The sequence below is a fragment of the Thunnus maccoyii genome, chromosome 24 (genome assembly GCF_910596095.1).
Source record: "Thunnus maccoyii chromosome 24, fThuMac1.1, whole genome shotgun sequence".
Classification (NCBI taxonomy): Eukaryota; Metazoa; Chordata; class Actinopteri; order Scombriformes; family Scombridae; genus Thunnus; species Thunnus maccoyii.
This window is the reverse complement of record NC_056556.1, coordinates 1,826,063-1,844,941: the sequence shown is the minus strand read 5'-3', so window position 1 is coordinate 1,844,941 and position 18,879 is coordinate 1,826,063. Positions and strand designations below refer to the sequence as shown.

The 18,879-nt window shown below is 41.2% G+C and overlaps 1 protein-coding gene across 3 annotated transcripts in view; it reads left to right on the top strand.

Moving 5' to 3' along the window:
• The window catches only part of agap1 (ArfGAP with GTPase domain, ankyrin repeat and PH domain 1), a 183,051-nt gene that overhangs the window by 117,047 nt on the left and 47,125 nt on the right, over window positions 1-18,879 (top strand). For all 3 annotated transcript variants that reach the window (XM_042404430.1, XM_042404431.1, XM_042404429.1), the window contains 3 exons: window positions 8,233-8,337; window positions 14,069-14,237; window positions 17,515-17,679. In XM_042404430.1, the coding sequence (XP_042260364.1) occupies window positions 8,233-8,337; window positions 14,069-14,237; window positions 17,515-17,679 (439 nt within the window). The remainder of the gene's footprint in view (window positions 1-8,232; window positions 8,338-14,068; window positions 14,238-17,514; window positions 17,680-18,879) is intronic.

Here is an 18,879-nt window from a genome sequence, read left to right as displayed (position 1 = left end):
GCGTGTTTGTTTTTAGTGTGTTGTGTACGCTCGTCTGATGATGATGAGCTGGACAAAAGCGACCAGCGGTGACCTGAGGTTCTCTCACAGAGGAAGACGAGTCGTGTTTTCCTCCTCGTCCCCGTCTTTCTCCGAGTGTCAGAGCCGAGCGAGGGGCGAGGTTTTTATCCGCTAATGAATTGAGACTGCTGAAGTAAGGTTTGGATAATTGAGTTTCTAATTAATTACCCAGAACTCTTATCAGATAAATCAGCTCCTCTTCAACCCCCCTCTTCTTCTATGGTGTTTTATTTGATCTGGTCTGCATCCTGCTCCCCTGGGTCTGCCCTTCGCTGTCCTTGCCTCATCAACGCCGACCTTGTCGTGGAGGCGATGCCGCTGAGCGTCCATGTGTGGTTTCATGTTTGTAGTGGCTTTTCTTTTCTGCTGTTTACCTCAAACGTGGCGGATTTTACAGCGAGCCACAAACCTTCTTCACCCTCTTTAACCGCCTGTCGTGACTTTCATCATGTGTAGAGAAATCATCCTTTAAATTAGAAAACACTACGTTAGATATTATAACATCAATTATTTTAAAAATCTTTACTCACATCTGGATAACAGACAACAACTTTCCACCAAATTTTATTAAAATCTTCCAAAAGGTTTTTGAGATATTTTGCAAAATAACCAACAAACATAATTTCTACATATTATGACCTTCAGTTTGTGCTCAGATCATCTCCCCATCAGGTCTTTTAATCTCTGTGTTGATGTTTAAGTCATAAATATTATTTAAAATATGTTTCAACTCATGCCGCCATCAAAACAATATTTTTGTTATTCTTTATTTTGAGAAATAAAAACCTTTTTTTCACCTGACAAAAGAAGCCAAAACGTTCTGAACTCTTGAAATTGAGTCTGAAACCAGTGAAATTATGGTTTAAATCTATATACGATATGATTAGATAACAAGTAAACAAGACAGGTTTCCACACTAGAGTTGCAACGATTAGTGGATTAATTGTTCAAATAAAAACCAAACATGTTAAACGTTCCTGACAGTCATTTATGAGGATTTGCAGCTTATTTCTGTCTCTGTGTGTTTGACTGTTGGTCTAATAAACCAGGTGATTTGAAGATGTCAAATTTGGATTTTAGGAAACTGTGACGGACGTTTTATCAAAAAAACAATTTACTGATTGATCATAGTTTATAGTTTATATATTTATTAGAACTTAAATATTCACCGATGAGCCTCAACATTAAAACCACCTGACTATTGTGTAGTTTCCCCTCATGCTGTTAAATCAGCTCTGACCCGTCGATGCAGGACTGAAGGTTCCTCTGGTTTCTGGCACCAAGACGTGAGCAGCAGATCCTTTAAGTCCTGTAAGTTGTGAGGTGGAGCCTCCGTGGATCAGACTTGTTTTTCCAGAACATCCCACCGATGCTCGATCGGATAGAGATCTGGGGAGTTTAGACGCAACACCTTGAACCGTTCCTGAACAGTTTTTGCAGTTATCCTGCTGGAAGAGGCTGCTGCCATCAGGGAATACTGTTGCTATGAAGGAGTGAACTTGGTCTGCAACAGTGTTTAGGTAGGTGATTCATGTCAGAGTAACATCCACATGAACGCCAGAAGGTTTCCCAGCAGATCATTCCTCAGAGCATCACACCGCCTCCGCCGGCCTTCTTCCCATAATGCATCCTGGTGCCGTCTCACATGATGTAAAAGAAAACATGATTCATCAGACCAGGCCGCCGTCTTCCATCGCTCCGTGGTTCAGTTCTCACGCTCATGTGTCCTTTGTAGGTGCTTTCGGCTCTGTGGTCTGTCACCAGTCTGTCATAGTCAGCATTAACTTTTTCAGCCATTTGTGCTACAGAAGCTCTTCTGAAGGATCAGACCAGACAGGGTAGTCTTCACTGCCCACGTGCATCAATGAGTCTTGGGCGTCCATGACCCTGTCACTGGTTTACCTACCTTTATCCTTCCTTGGACCACTCTTGGTAGGTACTGACCACTGCATACTGGGACTCCATAAGACCTTCTGTTCTGGATGTTCTGACCCAGTCGTCTAATCATCAGTTTGGCCCTTGTCAAAGTGGCTCAGATCCTTTTTTCTGCTTCCAACACATCAACTTCAAGAACAGACTGTTGACTTGCTGCCTAATATATCCCACCTCATGACAGGTGCCATAATAACAAGATAATCAATGTTGTTCACGTCACCTGTCAGTGGTTTTAATGTTGTGGTTGATCGGTATATATAATGTTAAATAGGAGTAAAGTCTTCAAAATAAAGGTGACTCTTAATCTTATTTATTGCTGAATCCGTTTATCAGTTCCTTGAAATATAAATAGTGTCGATATTGGAAATCCTTTCTCTCGCTGTCATTTCCAACTACAGCAGGAGGTTATCAAGCCTTCAGCTGCTGCCTGCTGAGGTGATGTTTACCTGGAGTGAGTCACATAGCAGCACAGTCTCTTGTTTTGTCTTCTCTGAGCAGCCGTGATTATCTCAGAGACTCTCTCTCCTCCGTCTGAGAGGATGATGGATGACCCGCGATGGCTGCGGAGGCCGGATCAGATGGCCACCGCGATAGAGGAGGGAGTGCGTCCGGCTTCCCTCCCACCCTGCTGTCACCCCCCCCACTCTGCTGTCGGCAGGGGGTGACACCTCTAATTTAGCCTCCTGCTCTCCGGGGATGTCGAAGAACAAAAAGGGCCTCGGCCTCTTTGGAGATCATCCTGTTCTCTGGAGAGTTTGTCTACAGATAGAGCCTCCCCCGTATCTGCTCTTAGATCTGCTGTCAGTCCCTTCAAGAGGCCCAGGGAGAGCCCATTGTTTGAGGAAAATAGGGGGGTGATTGAGTGATTAGAGAGTAGATTAGTCTGTATCAATAGAGGCTCGAGGAGGAAACAAACCTCCAGAAAAAGTTCCTTTATCAGACGGGTTCTTTCACAGCTTCGCACAATGAAAGCTGATTGTGTTGTGTTTAATTTCAGAGCTTCTTTTTGTCATTTTTAAGGGTTTTACAGTGTCGTACAGGGTTAGGGTTATGGTTAGGGTTATGGTTATGGTTAGGGTTACATGATAAGACAAAAGAGAAAGTTGCATATTTTTTTCAGCATACCTTTCTCCTTCATGACGTCCATTGTTCTATCCGACATATTCCTCCTCTGACACGTCTGACATGTGACTGCTGTGGTCTTTAATCAGAGAGCCTCGGGTTTGAGCCCTGTGAACATTTTCGGATGCGTCGTCTCAGGAATGACTTCATCTCCCGGCTTCCCCCGAGCTAGCGACCTTTTCTTAAGCACTACACCACAATACTTCACCGAGGCGAAGAAATGTCTCACTATGAAAGAAGAGGAAACGTGTCCAGAGGAGTTTCATGATTATTTTTATCTATAACTTTCATTTATGTCTTTTTTTAGAAGTCTCCTGTTTGCATCCTTTTACTTTCTTACATTCCTTGAACACAACATGTTCTCTGCATGTTTGTTTAGTCTTTAAATAAGAATCCACAAACCCTCACTTTCACCCTCGGACGTTTTCGGATGCCTAACAAATGACTTCATCTTCTCGCCCCCCCCCCGAGCTAGCGACCTTTTCCTAAGCACTACCCCTCAATACTTCACCGGGGCGGAGAAGTGCCTCGGTGCAGCGAGGAGAGAGTATATCTGAGGATGTATTTATCTCCTCACATCTATTTTCCCATGTGGAGACCTTGTGAGCTGTCATGCCCCCCCCCCCCCCCCCCCCCTCATCCTCCTCCTCCTCACCCCCCTCCCGAAGGTAAAATAAGAGGCGACGTCTGTGTGTCACGGAGCTCGGGGAGGTGAATAATGAAAGATATTACCCATCAGGAGGGTTTCGACGCGGCGTTCAATTAGCCTTCCCTCGCGCAAACTGATCGCTTGTCATCCTCAGGATGGATGGCCAAAATTAATTCGCTGACGTCTCCTCTCCCCAAATACCAGGTTTGGATGGAAAAGTGAAAGAAATATTGTCTCGCCCCTCAGTTAAGTTCAGTTTCAGGCCTGCGGTGTCGGAGAGCAACCGTCAACATCCTTCAGACATCCGAGCGTCTCCGTATCTTCTCGTTCTGCCTCTTCTTTAGTTTTACTTTTATTTTATCTTCTGCTAAAGTATATCGGTGCTCTTTCATGATCCCTGTAGATACAAAGTCTTAATAACTTGACCTTCTCCTCACCTATTCTTGAGTCAGATGATGTTTATTTGTCATTTAAGCCGTAAAACAGAGGACGAGGGTATAAAACTGGACAAAACATTAAAATATTGAGACAAAACTAAACATCTGAAGTGTAGAGCTGCATGAAATCTGTTAACCAGCCTCTTATTTTGTCCTTTTGGCTTATGAAAGACATAAAACATAGATGATGAGGGTATAAAAGTGGATAAAACAACAACACAGATTCAGATCACATGATGTTTCCTTTACTTATAATCTCTGTGATTATTATTTCATGTCTGAAATCGTCTGTTTTAATTGATTAAAACCAATAAAGTCCCGTGAGTGTCTCGGCTCTGACCCGTCCGTCGCTCTCTGCCTGGAAACATGTTGCGACTCGCTCACTAACAGGCAGTAATGGATGATCAGCTGGCCTGACAGCTGCACGGCTGCCGGCAGCTTTCACTTCAGAGCAGCAGGAAGCTCGTCAAGTCGCGTTTAGCGCACCGTGGGGAACCCCTGTTGTTCCAGCAACACACACACACATACACACACACACGTACTGTATATAACCGCTCTGTTTCACCTCCTCGTGAGATCAAATGAGCAGAATCACTGGAAACATGACAACATCACTGATGGAGCTCAAGTGTTACTGAATCTCTGGTTTCACCTATGACTGTTATTCCAGTTCTCCCAGTAACCCTAACCCTAACCCTCAAACTGGCTGTTGTTTGTTACTGTGTAGATAAGTTCTGATAATTGATTTATCGTTAGTCATTTTTCCAGCAAAAATACAAAGATTTGATGGTTCTAGGTTGTTAAATGTGAGAATTTGCTGCTTTTCGTGGTTTTACATGTTAGTAGATTGAAGATTTTCTGTGTTTTGAGCTGTTTATTGGACAAAACATCACATTTATTGGCATCACTTTGTTGTTTTTGGATATTGTGAGGGACATTTTTCAGTGTGGTTACTCCAAAAAGGGTTAGGGTTTGGGCGTTAGGGTTATGGTTAGGGTTATGGTTATGGTTAGGGCGTTAGGGTTATGGTTAGGGTTAGGGCGTTAGGGTAATGGTTAGAGTTATGATTAGGGTTAGGGCGTTATGGTTAGGGTTAGGGCGTGAGGGTTATGGTTAGGGTTAGGGTGTTAGGGTAATGGTTAGGGTTATGATTAGGGTTAGGGCGTTAGGGTTATGGTTAGGGTTAGGGCGTTAGGGTTAGGGCGTGAGGGTTAGGGCGTTAGAGTTATGGTTAGGGTTAGGGCGTGAGGGTTATGGTTATGGTTAGGGCGTTAGGGTTATGGTTAGGGTTAGGGCGTTAGGGTTAGGGCGTCAGGGTGTTAGGGTTAGGGTTATGGTTGGGGTTAGGGTGTTAGGGTTATGGTTAGAGTTATGGTTATGGTTAGGGTTATTGTTAGGGTTAGGGCGTTATTGTTAGGGTTAGGGTTAGGGCGTTAGGGTTATGGTTAGAGTTATGGTTATGGTTAGGGTTATTGTTAGGGTTAGGGCGTTATTGTTAGGGCGTTAGGGTTATTGTTAGGGTTATGGTTATGGTTAGGGCGTCAGGGTGTTAGGGTTATGGTTAGAGTTATGGTTAGGGTTAGCGTTAGGCAGATGAATCGATATTGAAAAAAATTGTCATTACTGCAAAAATGTTGACAAAGAGAAAGTCTTTAGAGGATAATTCTAGTTTATTACAACTTTTATTTCCTCAGATTTCACTCGGATCTCGTCATTCTTCACATGTAAAGATGGATCTTGAAGTTTCTGTGATGTTTTTATTCAGATTTTTTTGAGGCGCTTGGAGATATTTTTGACATTTCAGGGCAACAAATGTGTCTCATTCTTGTCATAGCTCGCCATCTCGTCCTTTACACCACCGCCACCGCCACCGCCGCCTGCATTCGACTTCCCTCTTTGTCACTCTGAAGCGTTCCTTCCTGGCGTTATGTCACCGCCAATTATGCCGAATGTGCCGTCACCAGCGGCGAGGGTCACCCCGGGCCCGCCGCTCCGTCCCACCACCACCACCGCCGGCCGCCTTAATCAAAGCTGAGCGGTCAGGGCGGCGGCGAACAGGCTTCTGTCCATCAGCCGGCCTGTCCATCTCACCTCCTCCTTTCCCCTCTTCTTCTGTGGTGCCTCTAACTCCCCCCTCGCCCCCCCCTCTTCCTCCCTTCACGGCTGGACTCTATTAATATCCTCTGTCGGAGTGTTAATGTTGTAGAGGTCCAGTGAAGTGACACGCGTGGCAGCACGGCTGTAATTGCTAATCAGCGGACAGTTTTATCCCCCGCCGCCGCTGCCGCCGCCTCCTCCCAACCCCCCCCCCAACACACACACACACACACACACACCTCTCTTTCTCTTTCTTTTTTTTTTCTGATCTCTCTCGCTCCTTCCTTTTTCCCATTTCGAACCCTCTCTCTCTCTCTCGCCGTCTCTGTGACCTTCTTGCTCTCTCTCTCTCTCTCTCACCTAATGAATCCAGCTCAAATGAAGTGTGGGCGGGCGGGCGGGCGGCCTAAACGGTCAGTCAGCCGCAGCTGATGTGCGTAGGAGAGAGAGAGAGAGAGAGAGAGTGAAACAGGGACGTTAACAGGCCTGAAGAAAGACGGGAAAAAAAGAGTCAGACAATTAAATAACTGCTGATTTTTCCTCCATCTTCTGTCTCTTCTGTCTCTTCTCGCTGCTTCTCGAGCGCCGGTGCAAATTTGTGATGTTAAAATGTTGTTGTTCTTATTTGATCCGTCTTCTGGCTTAAAGCTCGTTATCTTCGCTCCACAGACTCTGAATGTAATTTAGCTCCGATGTGCACAAAGAGCAGAATCGAAGGACTCTGAGGTGCTTAAAAAACCCACAAACAGGACGTTTGATTCAGTCTGAAGAGCTGAAACAGACTCTTCTGTCCACCTTAAAACTATTTAAAACAGTTCCCTTCCTTATGGAGCATTTGTTTGAATGTATTTTATTGCATAATTAACCTCTTGAGATGATAACATTCAAAATAAAAGAGATGAATGAAAGATAATAATGTCAAATAGTAAAGAGAAATTGGTCTGATCCAGATTTTTTTCTCTCTGTGAAGGGAAGAATTTCATAAAAACTTAATTTTTCTGTGATTAAAGTGAGTTTTTCGAGGTTTTGTTGCTATTTTTCATGCAAAAAAAATACCAAACATTGTCACATATCAGCTTCTCTTCTGTGAGGATTTGCTGCTTTATATCTTTGTAAATTGAATATCTTTGAGTTTTGGACAAAACAAGACATTTGAAGACGTCGTCTTTGGCTTTAGGAAATTATAACGGACATTTTTTTAGTGTTTTCTGACATTTTTCAGGCTGATTGAGAAACTAAATTGGGGAAATAATGGTTAGTTGCAGATTAAGTCCCTTAGTATCACATGTTTAACTATCAGGTGTCCACATACTTTTAGATACACAGTCTTATCAGTGTTTCTGCTTCAAATATTAACAAATATTTCTTGTCTCTTTTTTTTTTTTAAAGTTTATTTTGTTATTGATTTTTAAACAGGAAACACAAAGTAAACAGAACAAATGTAGGATCCATCAGAGCTTCACTGGTGAACAGAGGCTTTTATTTCTTATATAAAAGCATCTGTGTAACAAACGTCTCTTATCGTTTAGTATTCAGGGTTTTACTTTTCTTTTCCTTTAGCTACTTCCTGTTAGCATCATCGTATTTATCTGTAATTCAGACATGCATTGAATTATCCAGCTTTGTGTTTTGTTCATAAATGTGCAGACAATGTTAAACACTTTGTAAACAATATTTTAATATAGATACATTAATACTAAATATATTACTGACATAAACCTTCAGTTTGAATCAAGTATTTCAGGAAACAGCTGTTTGTATAATCTGCTGCAGCTCTGTACTGTAGTTTAACACATCTGGTTGGATGAAAACTGCATTTCATTGACTTTGTGACAATAAATGTTTGAATCTAATCTAATCTAATCTAATCTAATCTGATCTGATGTGTAAACAGTTTGTTTGTGTTGACGTGCTGTTGTTTCCTCTCTGCAGGGCATGCTGCTGAAGAGAAGCGGTAAATCCCTCAACAAGGAGTGGAAGAAGAAGTACGTGACGCTGTGTGACAACGGGCTGCTCACCTACCACCCCAGCCTGCATGTAAGACACACACACACACACACACACACACACAGACTCATTACAAACCCTCTCTGATTGCTTTTTAGACTCCAGCGCTCTGCCAGCACCGCTCTGACCTCCATCTATCTGCTGCTCTTCATCTTTCTCCTCTTTGTGTGTGTGTGTGTGTGTGTGTGTGATTTTTAGAAAGTGCTTGGCTATAACACACACACACACACACACACACACACACTCTGTCTCACACACACACAGTGTTGATGGCTTGTGTATTAATTAGGACTCGTCATCTGTTTGCCCACGTCGGCGTTGATGATGTGAATATCAGCTGTAATGTCTCTGCTAATTGCCCCGGCTCTCTGCCCTGTTGGCACAATATACTGCCCCGACGCTGCTTTATTATCTCACACACACACACACACACACACACACACACACACACACTCTCTCTCTCTCTCTCTCTCTTTTTGTGTCTCTTTTTCTCTCCCGACACTGAATTTCTCTCTCTGTCTTCTGCTCGGTCTTCATCATATCGATGCTGCTGTATTAGCGTCACTCTCACAGTTTCCTTCACATATTTGTCGTATAACAACAGGTTTTAAATTAGAACAGATCAGGTCACTCATTCAGAATATTAATAATAATATAACACATAGGTTTATAACAGGTTTTCATCAATATTTTTTAAATAAAGTCTTGTTTTGGCCAGTGAATAATGTGGTGAATTTTGGTTTTTCATTTCTTTGTCTGTCTCATGATGTCATAATGAACCTGTCGTTAAACACTGATGCACTACTGTAAAAAACAAGAACAGCCGACACATATAACACTATAACATATGACACTTTTCCACGTTTTCACCAGGAAATAAACATAAAACAAACAAGTGTTATGCATAAAACTGAAGCATGACGGGATAAAAACACTAAAAGTTAAAGCTGTTTTAATGTGGATGTTTATTTAGGATCTGATCTAATTATCCTCGTGTCTCTATCAGATCAGGTCACAACATTTAAATCACTGTGATCGAATCGATTGAACACTACTAAGCCGACAGGTTTAAACCGGAGTGTGTTTCCGCTGCAGCTCAGAGGTTGTGGGTTTGATTCCCTGCGGATCTGCTCCTGCTTGACTCCTTTAACTGAGAAACACTTCACCAAACTGCACACGTCCATCACCGATTAGAGCAGCTGATGCAGTAAATTAGTGTTAAAACTCATCACTTAACACATCAACACACACACACACACACACACACACACAAACCCCCTCCAGCGCCAAAAAGCCAGGTTTTCCTGAGCGTGTTGCATCTGCAGCTCGAGCGTCAATTAGCGTGTTTGCGGAGGCTAATCGAATGAAACTCAATCAGCGCCACTAATTGCCCGACTATGTGCAAAGAAATCACATTAATGCCGCTAATTAAGTGGATGGCAATAGATGCCACCTAATTGGCAAGAAAAGTCTTCTCTAAAGAGACGAAGATCCGGCCAAAAACTGGAGCGAGAGAGTAATTAATCGCCTCTCGCTGTGATTCTGAGTCGTTATTAACGGTGTTTGAAATAATCACAAAGTGAGAGTCATTTGTAAAAAAAAAAAAAAAAAAAAAAAAAAAAAGGTTCAGTGTGAAGGAAGAAGACGGTTTTCTGTTTCGTTAGTTTAGTTTAATTTTTAGCTTAACGAGCACTCTGACCTCACCTGTAGCCCCGCCCCCCCCCCCCACAGGTGATCAGGAAGATAAACTTAATTATAAAGAAAATTTAAAAAATAGATTAAAAAAAATTAAAATTACAAAAAATAAAGATTATAAATAAAATAAGATATTATTTTATTATTTAAATGTTTTTTTAAAAAATACATAAATAATAATAATATGAGAGATTACATAAATAATAATATAATAAATTATAAAATACATTTAATGAAAATAACAATCATAATAAATTAAATAAATTAATACAATTTTAATAAAAAAATATCCAAAATAAAATAATATTAAAATACATAATTCAATAGTCAACCACTTGTTGTCACATGACTGAAGTTCACAGTTATCACAATTAGGTCATGTGATTATCAGCTGAGCCAAGATCTATTTGTAGAATGAAGATCATGTAGTGATCACGATGATCACGTAGTTACATTGAATTATTATTAATTCGTTCATTATTAAAAGCTGTATATTTATATCATAACGAGGGCTGCAGCTGTTATTTTCATTGTTTGTTATTTGCTCTATAAAATGTTGTAAATTATAATTTCCTAAAACGTAAAGTGACGTCTTCAACATGTCCGACCGACAGTTGAAAGAGATTCATGTAGAAAACAATAAAGCAGCAAATCTTCACATTTAATAAACTGAAACTAGAGATTGTTTGAATATTTTGCTGTAAAAGAAACGATGAATCAAATATCGACTCTAATCTTATCATCAGCCACACAAACCACAAAACTCTTCATCGTTACGCTTTATTTTCTGTATAAAACGGAAACTCTGTGTGAATAATCTACACTCGGATACATAATTTAGTGTTTTTTCAGTGGACGAGCTGCAGTTCTGACATTCAGACTCCATCTGAAATAAAAACACCTCCACTGTCTCTTTTATCCATTTTTTTTTTCACCCTCATCACTTCCTCCTTAATGTTTCCTGTCTGACCGCGGAGCTTCTTCTTCTCCTCCTTTATCTCCTGTCGTCTCTTTATCCAATCGATCGTGTTTTCGGACGAGCTCGCTCTTTATGGATTCGCGTTTCCCTCGGTGTCAGCAGTATTCGGCTTCTCTGTTCGTGTTACATTTTTCACTCTTGACGCCGACGTTTACCGTTTATACCGACTGAACACAACACACATTTACATTCATGCATGCGCGCACGCCGTTAAACACACGCCGCGGATACTCTCTCTCTCTCTCTCTCTCTCTCTCTCTCTCTCTCTCTCTCTCGTCACCACCTGCTGTCAGCGTGTTTGTTCGATACACACATCCGTCCTGGACGCCGCTGCATGGCGTGGACATTCAGGCCGATGATGAAAGCTCCCCAATGCAAATGGAGACTCAATTACCTCGGTCAATCTGTCGGAGGGGAGTGTGTGTGTGTGTGTGTGTGTGTGTGTGTGTGTGTGTGTGTGTGTGTGTGTGTGGGTGGGTGGATGGTTTACCCAGCGGGCCCCTGGCTCGAGGGCTCTCCGGTGGCTTGTTAAGACGCCGTCGAGAGCACTTGGCTTTGAATTGGCCTTTTGTCAGCCGAGCTGCCAGAGGGAGGCGGGAAACACCGAGAGAGAGAGTGTGTGTGTGTGTGTGTGTGTGTGTGTGTGTGTTTAAGTGTGCGCTCTCGTGCTTCTTCTTCTACATCTTTGTGAGGACTAATTAGAGTTTTAGAAATGGAAAGTGAGGACGTTTCATCTCGTTCTCACTTCCTTTTAAAGGCTGTCTCAGAGTTAAGATTTGAGATCGGGGTTAGTGTGAGGTTTACGGGGTTCGTTATGTCACTCAGGGTCCACACAAGTGTAGCAACACAAGCATGTATGTGTCTGTAAAACTGTATTTTTACAGTAAAGTGAAACTGTAAAAATGTTTGCAAGAAATCTTTATTAAAATTTTGTATAAACACGCATTTTTAAACACAACATGCAAATCATTTGTACCTGTTTGTAGACGTGAGATGCTTCCCAAAAATGTCCTGACTTTACCAAATAAACGTACAAAAAATTTTACAAAATTTTAGTCTTAACTTTACAAAATGTCCAAACATTACCAAAAAATTTACAAAAAGTTCTGACTTTCCTAAATGTCTTGACTTTCTAACAAATGTTTTTAATCTCTCAAAATGTCTTTATTTCTTAAAAATGTCTTCACTTTAAAAAAAAAATCCTTACATTTCAAAAAAATTCCAAAAAAATTCCATGTCTTGCAAACATGTCCTTACTTTAAAAAATGTCACCAATTAACAAAAAACTCCAAAAATATCCTCACTTTACAGAAATGACTTTACAAAAATATTACATCTTTCTAAAGAATATCTACACAAAATGTCCTCACTTTAGAAAAATGACCTCACATTTCAAAATAGTCCTCGTTTAAAGCGCTCGTTTTACAAAACGTCCAGACTTCCCAGGTCTAAAACTAGAGGCCCTCACAAAGATGGAAGCACATGAACACTCGCGGTGGTTTTAATCCGACCCAGCGGGTTGCGTGAGCTTTGTTTCTCCTCTTCTCCTTCATGTTGAAGAGGAGGCCGACCTCCCACAATGCCCGGTTCCTCTCAGGTCACCGCCACCACTCCACCTCCTCCTCAAAGGGGAGGGGAAGGTGGATTTAACAAGCGCCTCTCGTCCATCATTAACACTTCTACTCGTCTTTTCATTCACTCGTCTGATCCGCCTTTTCGGGACTAGAGGAGAGCTCGTCACTGGGGGGGGCGGGGGGGGGGGCGGCGGCGGCGTCCCGCTGCTGGTGGCGGTCCGTCATGTTTCGGCAAACAGGCGGAGCCAATCAGAGCCGGAGTGGTCGGCCACTTCATCACGTCTTTAAGGGATTAGAGTGGCTTTGTTTGCGTTTTATGATTCAGGGATTTAGCCGCTTTATTATGTGGAATAATCCCCTCAAACCAAAGAACGATACACTCATGATGATGAGATCAGGAACCAGCACAATTTATTTAGTTCTCTTTATTCTTTGTTTCCTGTTTTCTATGTTTTTTTTTAACTAATTATTGTCAGGTTTATTTTGAAGATGAGAAAACAAAGTGCTGAGATGAATGGTTTCATCAGTCTTCATCAAAAAGTTGAATAAGTGAACTGAAGATTCGCTCTGCTTTGTTTGTTTCCACCTTCTATGATCTTTCAGTTTATTGATGTTTTAAAATGAGGTCTTAAAAATCTTGATATTCAGTTTATGAATATATTAATATCTCCTCAAAAATTATGATCATGATGTTTTTGAAATACAAAAAGTAATTTAAGATGGTTGTTCAAAAAAAAAGAGCAAAAAGCAAGAAAGACTGGGATCAATGGGATGGTATTTGTATTGGGACACATAAAACAGCTGCTTTAATATGATTGGAGGATATAGATCCAGTATTTTATAACCCAAATCACAGATCATTACTTTTAACAATAGTAATACTAGTCAGTAGAGCCTGCGGAGTTCCTCAAGGCTCCATCCTTGATCCCCTTTAGTTCTGTTTTTAAAAGTGACTTTTATTAATATTAGCCGTCTGTTTTATGTTTCCAGGTCAAATATGTCTAAAATGACAGAATACTTTCCCTATTTTTCATCATTTATAATATTATTATTATGTATTTCTTGTGCTTTAAACTGTATTACTGAATTATAGTGTTGTCCTGAAATCTTGATTTACTCGTGTAAAGTTGAGTTGAGTGAACTTTTCTGCCGTTACAAACAGAAGTTGTTAAGAACTTACAACATTCAGCACATCCAAACATACACATTAAAATACAGACAATACAATAAATAAAGAAGACTGTAAGATGAAAATAAAATGAACCTTAAAATGCCAATTTAATACCATTCAAAAGTCAATAATACCTTGTGGTGCAGAGTAATCAATACTTATTTCAACTGATGTATATAGTTGATCATGTTAAAAGGAAACAGAACAGATTAGAAAGTTTTAATCTCCAGTTTAATTAGAAGAAACTTGCAGAATATTGAACATTTTACCTGCAATTAACCTGCGTTTCACAGTTAACCAGACTTTGTATTTCTCACTCCTCTGTCGTCCTTCGTCTCTCAGGACTACATGCAGAACGTCCACGGTAAAGAGATCGACCTGCTGAGGACCACAGTGAAGGTTCCTGGGAAGAGGCCGCCGCGAGCCGTGTCCACCTGCGCCGCCATGCCGAGCCCCAAAACCAACGGCCTGACGAAGGACATGAGCAGCCTGCAGCTGGGACAGGCTCCAGGTGAGACTGAAGGGGATCAGGGTTCATGGCACATTTCAGACACAATGATGTATTCAAGGTACTTTACTAATAGCATAAAAGAAACTGCCTCTATGTTACGTATTCAAAGAGTGACAGCAAATATGAGACGCTACGATTTGTTCCATATCTTCAACCTATTTATCTCCAATATCATAAAGATTTAGACATCCACAACAAATAAATAGTTTTTAAGTGATTATGACTATAAAGATGTTATGTTTATATATAAGTCAAAAAGTCAGATGAAATGAGGGTTTAAGGAGATCCTGGGTTTGTTTTTCTGGTACCTCAGACCTCCTACTATATAAATATTTGTCTAAATTCACTGATGTAAAGCACAAGCAAGTAATTGATCTCATTTTTTTTAGCACAACCTGGACTATTTGAACATGTGTGCTTGGATGATATAGTAGTAATCGTTAAAAGACCAAAGAACCAAATTGAAAAATAAGCAAAAAGTAGAATTTTCCAACACAAATAACACCTAATTTGCACGTAAATTGTCGCTGAAGTATTTCACAGCAAACTTTAACTATTTACATTATTTTGTAGACGTGTCAATACTTCCTACATACGGCACGCAGGATCCTCCAGCTAGATCTCCTTGTTTTGACTCATAACTCAGTCAAATCTGAACACACAGATATGAAACACATTTCCTGAGGATATCATCATCATCCTCTGATGTGCAACACAGATAAACCTCCATAAACCTGCTTATAGAACAGAGAATAAGACGCTTCCTGTAACTGCAGAACTTAGGTCTTCTGTTCACTATCACATTAATCCAGTGATGATCGTCTGTACATCCGTGTTACACTGCAAACATTTGATAAAACAAATCAGCTAAAAACCTCAAAGCTGAATCCCTCAAAGCATTATGGGAACTGTAGTTCTAAAACTGTGAGCATGATTATCCCCAAAATCAAAGAAACACCTGTTTTTGCTGTTGTACTGTCAATATTTGTATGATATTACTAATATATACAGACATTTGCACAGTCTGAAATTAGCCCGGGAGGGTGTTGTCTCCCTACATTAATCTGTTAAGGAAATATTAATAAAAGTCACACACTAGCGCCATCAGAGATTAAAGATTTTATTTTCTAATTGAGCCCCTAATTACTGCGGTTGTTCCTGCATCAAAAGCTTTTATTTCTGAACCAATAAAGGGTTGAATATTTAAAAAGAAAAGAGTTAAATAAAAAAAAAGCAGCGTCAGAGCAGAAAGCAGGAGTTCAGCCTTGAAGCTCACACACACACACACACACACACACACACACACACACACACACACACACACACACACACACACAGGTGATGTGAGGTTTGAAAACGCTTCTTATCACCTGAAGGAAGACGTCGTAAAACAAAAGGTGGAGAGACACGAGTGCTCCTGCGTATCACACACACACACACACACACACACACACATAAAAGCAGCTCTTATGAGGCGGCTGCTTAAATCAAACACACACACACACACACACACACTGCTTCACACACACACACACACACACTCGGAGGGATCCAGGAGGCCCGAGCTAATAGCATGAATATTCAGTGAGCCGTACTCCATGTACTAATTATTGTCATGAATATTAATGCAATCAGAGTCCTGGCTCCACTCAGCCAGCACCAAGAAATGAGCTGTAATGAGAGAACGAGGGAGGGAGGGGTGAGGGAGGGGTGAGGGAGGGAGGGAGGGATGATTCACCCGGCTGTTGGACCACGCAGCCTCTTACTAACTCAAGGGTTTGATTTAAGCAGCCAGCTTGTAAGAGGCTGCCTTTTATGGTCCCCCTGTGTTTCTGTGTGACTGACGCATGCGCCGCACCAAATATATTAAACACGTCTCAGTCCACGAGAGATGATATTATTTCACTAAGAAACAAGAGTCGACGTTCTTCCACTCGCCTGAGATGATCACAGCTCCTCCGAGTACAGATTCACACTCAGTAATATCACACCTTTATAGGAGCTAAAAGCTGTTCATTCAACTTTTATTCTCATTTTGGAGGCTGCTGTTCAATCATACAGATGTTTCTACTCTCAGTCTTACAGCCTGCAAAACACATCTGTAATGAAGGGAGGATTTATTTCAAATCAGTTTATTAATAAAGCAGAAACACCTTTGAAAACAGCAAATTCTAGAGATGAGACCACTTGATACTAAGGATGGGTGATTCATCTTTTTTATATATATATATATGTATTAAAAATGCAGAAAATACTAAAGAAAGCGCGTATTTCCTCAATGAAATCTTTATTCCAAGAAGAAATTATAGAGCAGCACCAGTCCTCTTATACAAGACGGTTAAACAGGAAACAAGACAAAAAGGATGTGTGGCTCGTAAAGGCAGAGGAGGGTTAGCGCCTCCATGCTAACGCTGAGGTGAGGTCAGGTGAACGTTGTTCAAGTGGTCGTTGTAGGCATTGTAATGTTTACAATGAGCTTCGTTGTTTTTTAGCTCGCTCTCTTCATGTTTACTTTTGTCTAGTTACTACGGCAACACGCCGGCAACTGAGTATTCATTTTCCCTCTTGAATTTAACTTGCGCCCCTGAAGTGAAATTCATCATAACTTCAGGACACATACATACATAACGTACTTTGATACGAACGTTAAAGAGATTTAATTCCACGTGATCAAAAAAATTCTTAACAATTCGTCAGGAGCCCAGATGAACATTAAAGCTGTTTATCTTGCTGTAATGATTCCTGCTGTTCATACTGACCATCAGAAGATCCTTCATAATAAACTTACAGTGGAAGTGATGGAGGATAAAATCAACAGTTGAAGCTTCAGCACTTTTCAGTTAGAAAAATGAAGCATGTATCATCTAGTTTTTAGTCTTTTTAGTACAAAATTCCCTCTTTGTGTTACTGTCCGTCCAAAGAAAAGAAGGAATATTGTATTAAAAAGCCTCAGATGTAGTTTTAAATGTAGAGACGGCTTGTGTTGGAAACATATTCCAGAAGGATCTTTAATGGCTGATATGAACAGCAGGATTATTGTGAACACGTTCTCGTCTTGAAAAGTCGTTTTCACAACTCTGGTTGGTTTGTAACGTTCTCTCCTCTCATTGGTCAGATGAGTCTGGGGTGAATTATCAGGATTTCCCCAGAAAATACTAAACTTCAAGACAAGTGTTTCCATGTTGAAGTTTTGAATCGTCCCTTTTTAAAGAAGCAATCAGCTCTGTCTTCCCGCCTCCTCTCAGACTGACGTGCTCACCTTGACTTCCTTTCTCAGGTTCGGTGACCAGCAGCTCGTCGGTGTCTCAGATGGCGAGCGGCGTCAGCCTGGTGTCCTTCAACAGCCGCGGGCTGGAGGGGATGCACCAGCGCTCCTACTCCGTCTCCAGCGCCGACCAGTGGACCGACGCCACCGTCATCGCCAACTCCGGAGTCAGCACCGGTAAACAAACATGGCCGCCGTACTTCTACGTCTTTGATGTTAATGTGATGTGATGTCAAACGACTGCGGAGGACAGTTCAGTCACCTGTGATGTTAAATCACAGTTAAAGTCTGGTTTTATATGATGGGAGGAGTTAACTAGTCCCCTTAAATTACATGAGATGGATTTATGACTGCAGCATAAATCATAGAAATCATTTTATATGTTACATGAAACTGTTGATACTTTACTGACTCAACAGACACTAAACAAGCTCCCTAGAAAATACTCTTCTTTATTTTATTGTACTTTTACTAAAAGAAAATAAGAGGAATATTAAGTAACAGTAAGTAACAGTATTACTGTTAAACAGCAATGTTTGGGTGTCCACATACTTTTGGCCATATAGTATATCCTCAAAATATTCACACATACATCATTTTTATTCTTGCGTGTGTGTGTGTGTGTGTGTATGTGTGTATGTGTGTATGTGTGTGTGTGTGCTGGTTTGATTGTCTTTCAAAAGAACAAACATAGTTCATTTATATATTTATATTATTATTGTGTATTTATATGTCACACTGTGAACTCCTTCCGGCTGATTGATCCTGATCTATTGATTAAAAGTGAGAAGTGCAGCTGTGCGGCTGCCTCGTACAGATCAGGTCCACACACGCAGCTCCGCCGCAGGGAGCCTGCCGGGGCTCAGAGGGCCCCATTGCGGAGCTCCGCGGGGGAGCCTATCATTTGTCTCCCATTGATCCACCTGCCAGACCTCTAATGCTGCCTTAACTGTTTGTCAGGCTAATGGCCAGCCAGTGTGTGTGTGTGTGTGTGAGTTTTACCTTATCCAAGACTTTACACACACACAGCGAGACGCTAAGACTGACAGCTGTCAGGCCGTGTGTGTGTTGCCGTGACGATAAGCTTGACTGACAGCTCTGTCGTCAGTGTTGTTGCCCTCCAGCCTTCCTCAAATAACGTTTAAAGCTGTGAAATGCTTTCAATGGACTCCCAGGGGCCACACACACACACACACACACACACACACACACACACACACACACACACTCACACACACACACACACACACACACACACACACACACACACACACACACACACACGCAGCTGAACACTGGTTTTCTTCTTCTTCACCGGTTTATAAGGACAGGTCAGTTACAGCCTGAAACCAGAATCTGTTGAGACGAGAGTCAAAT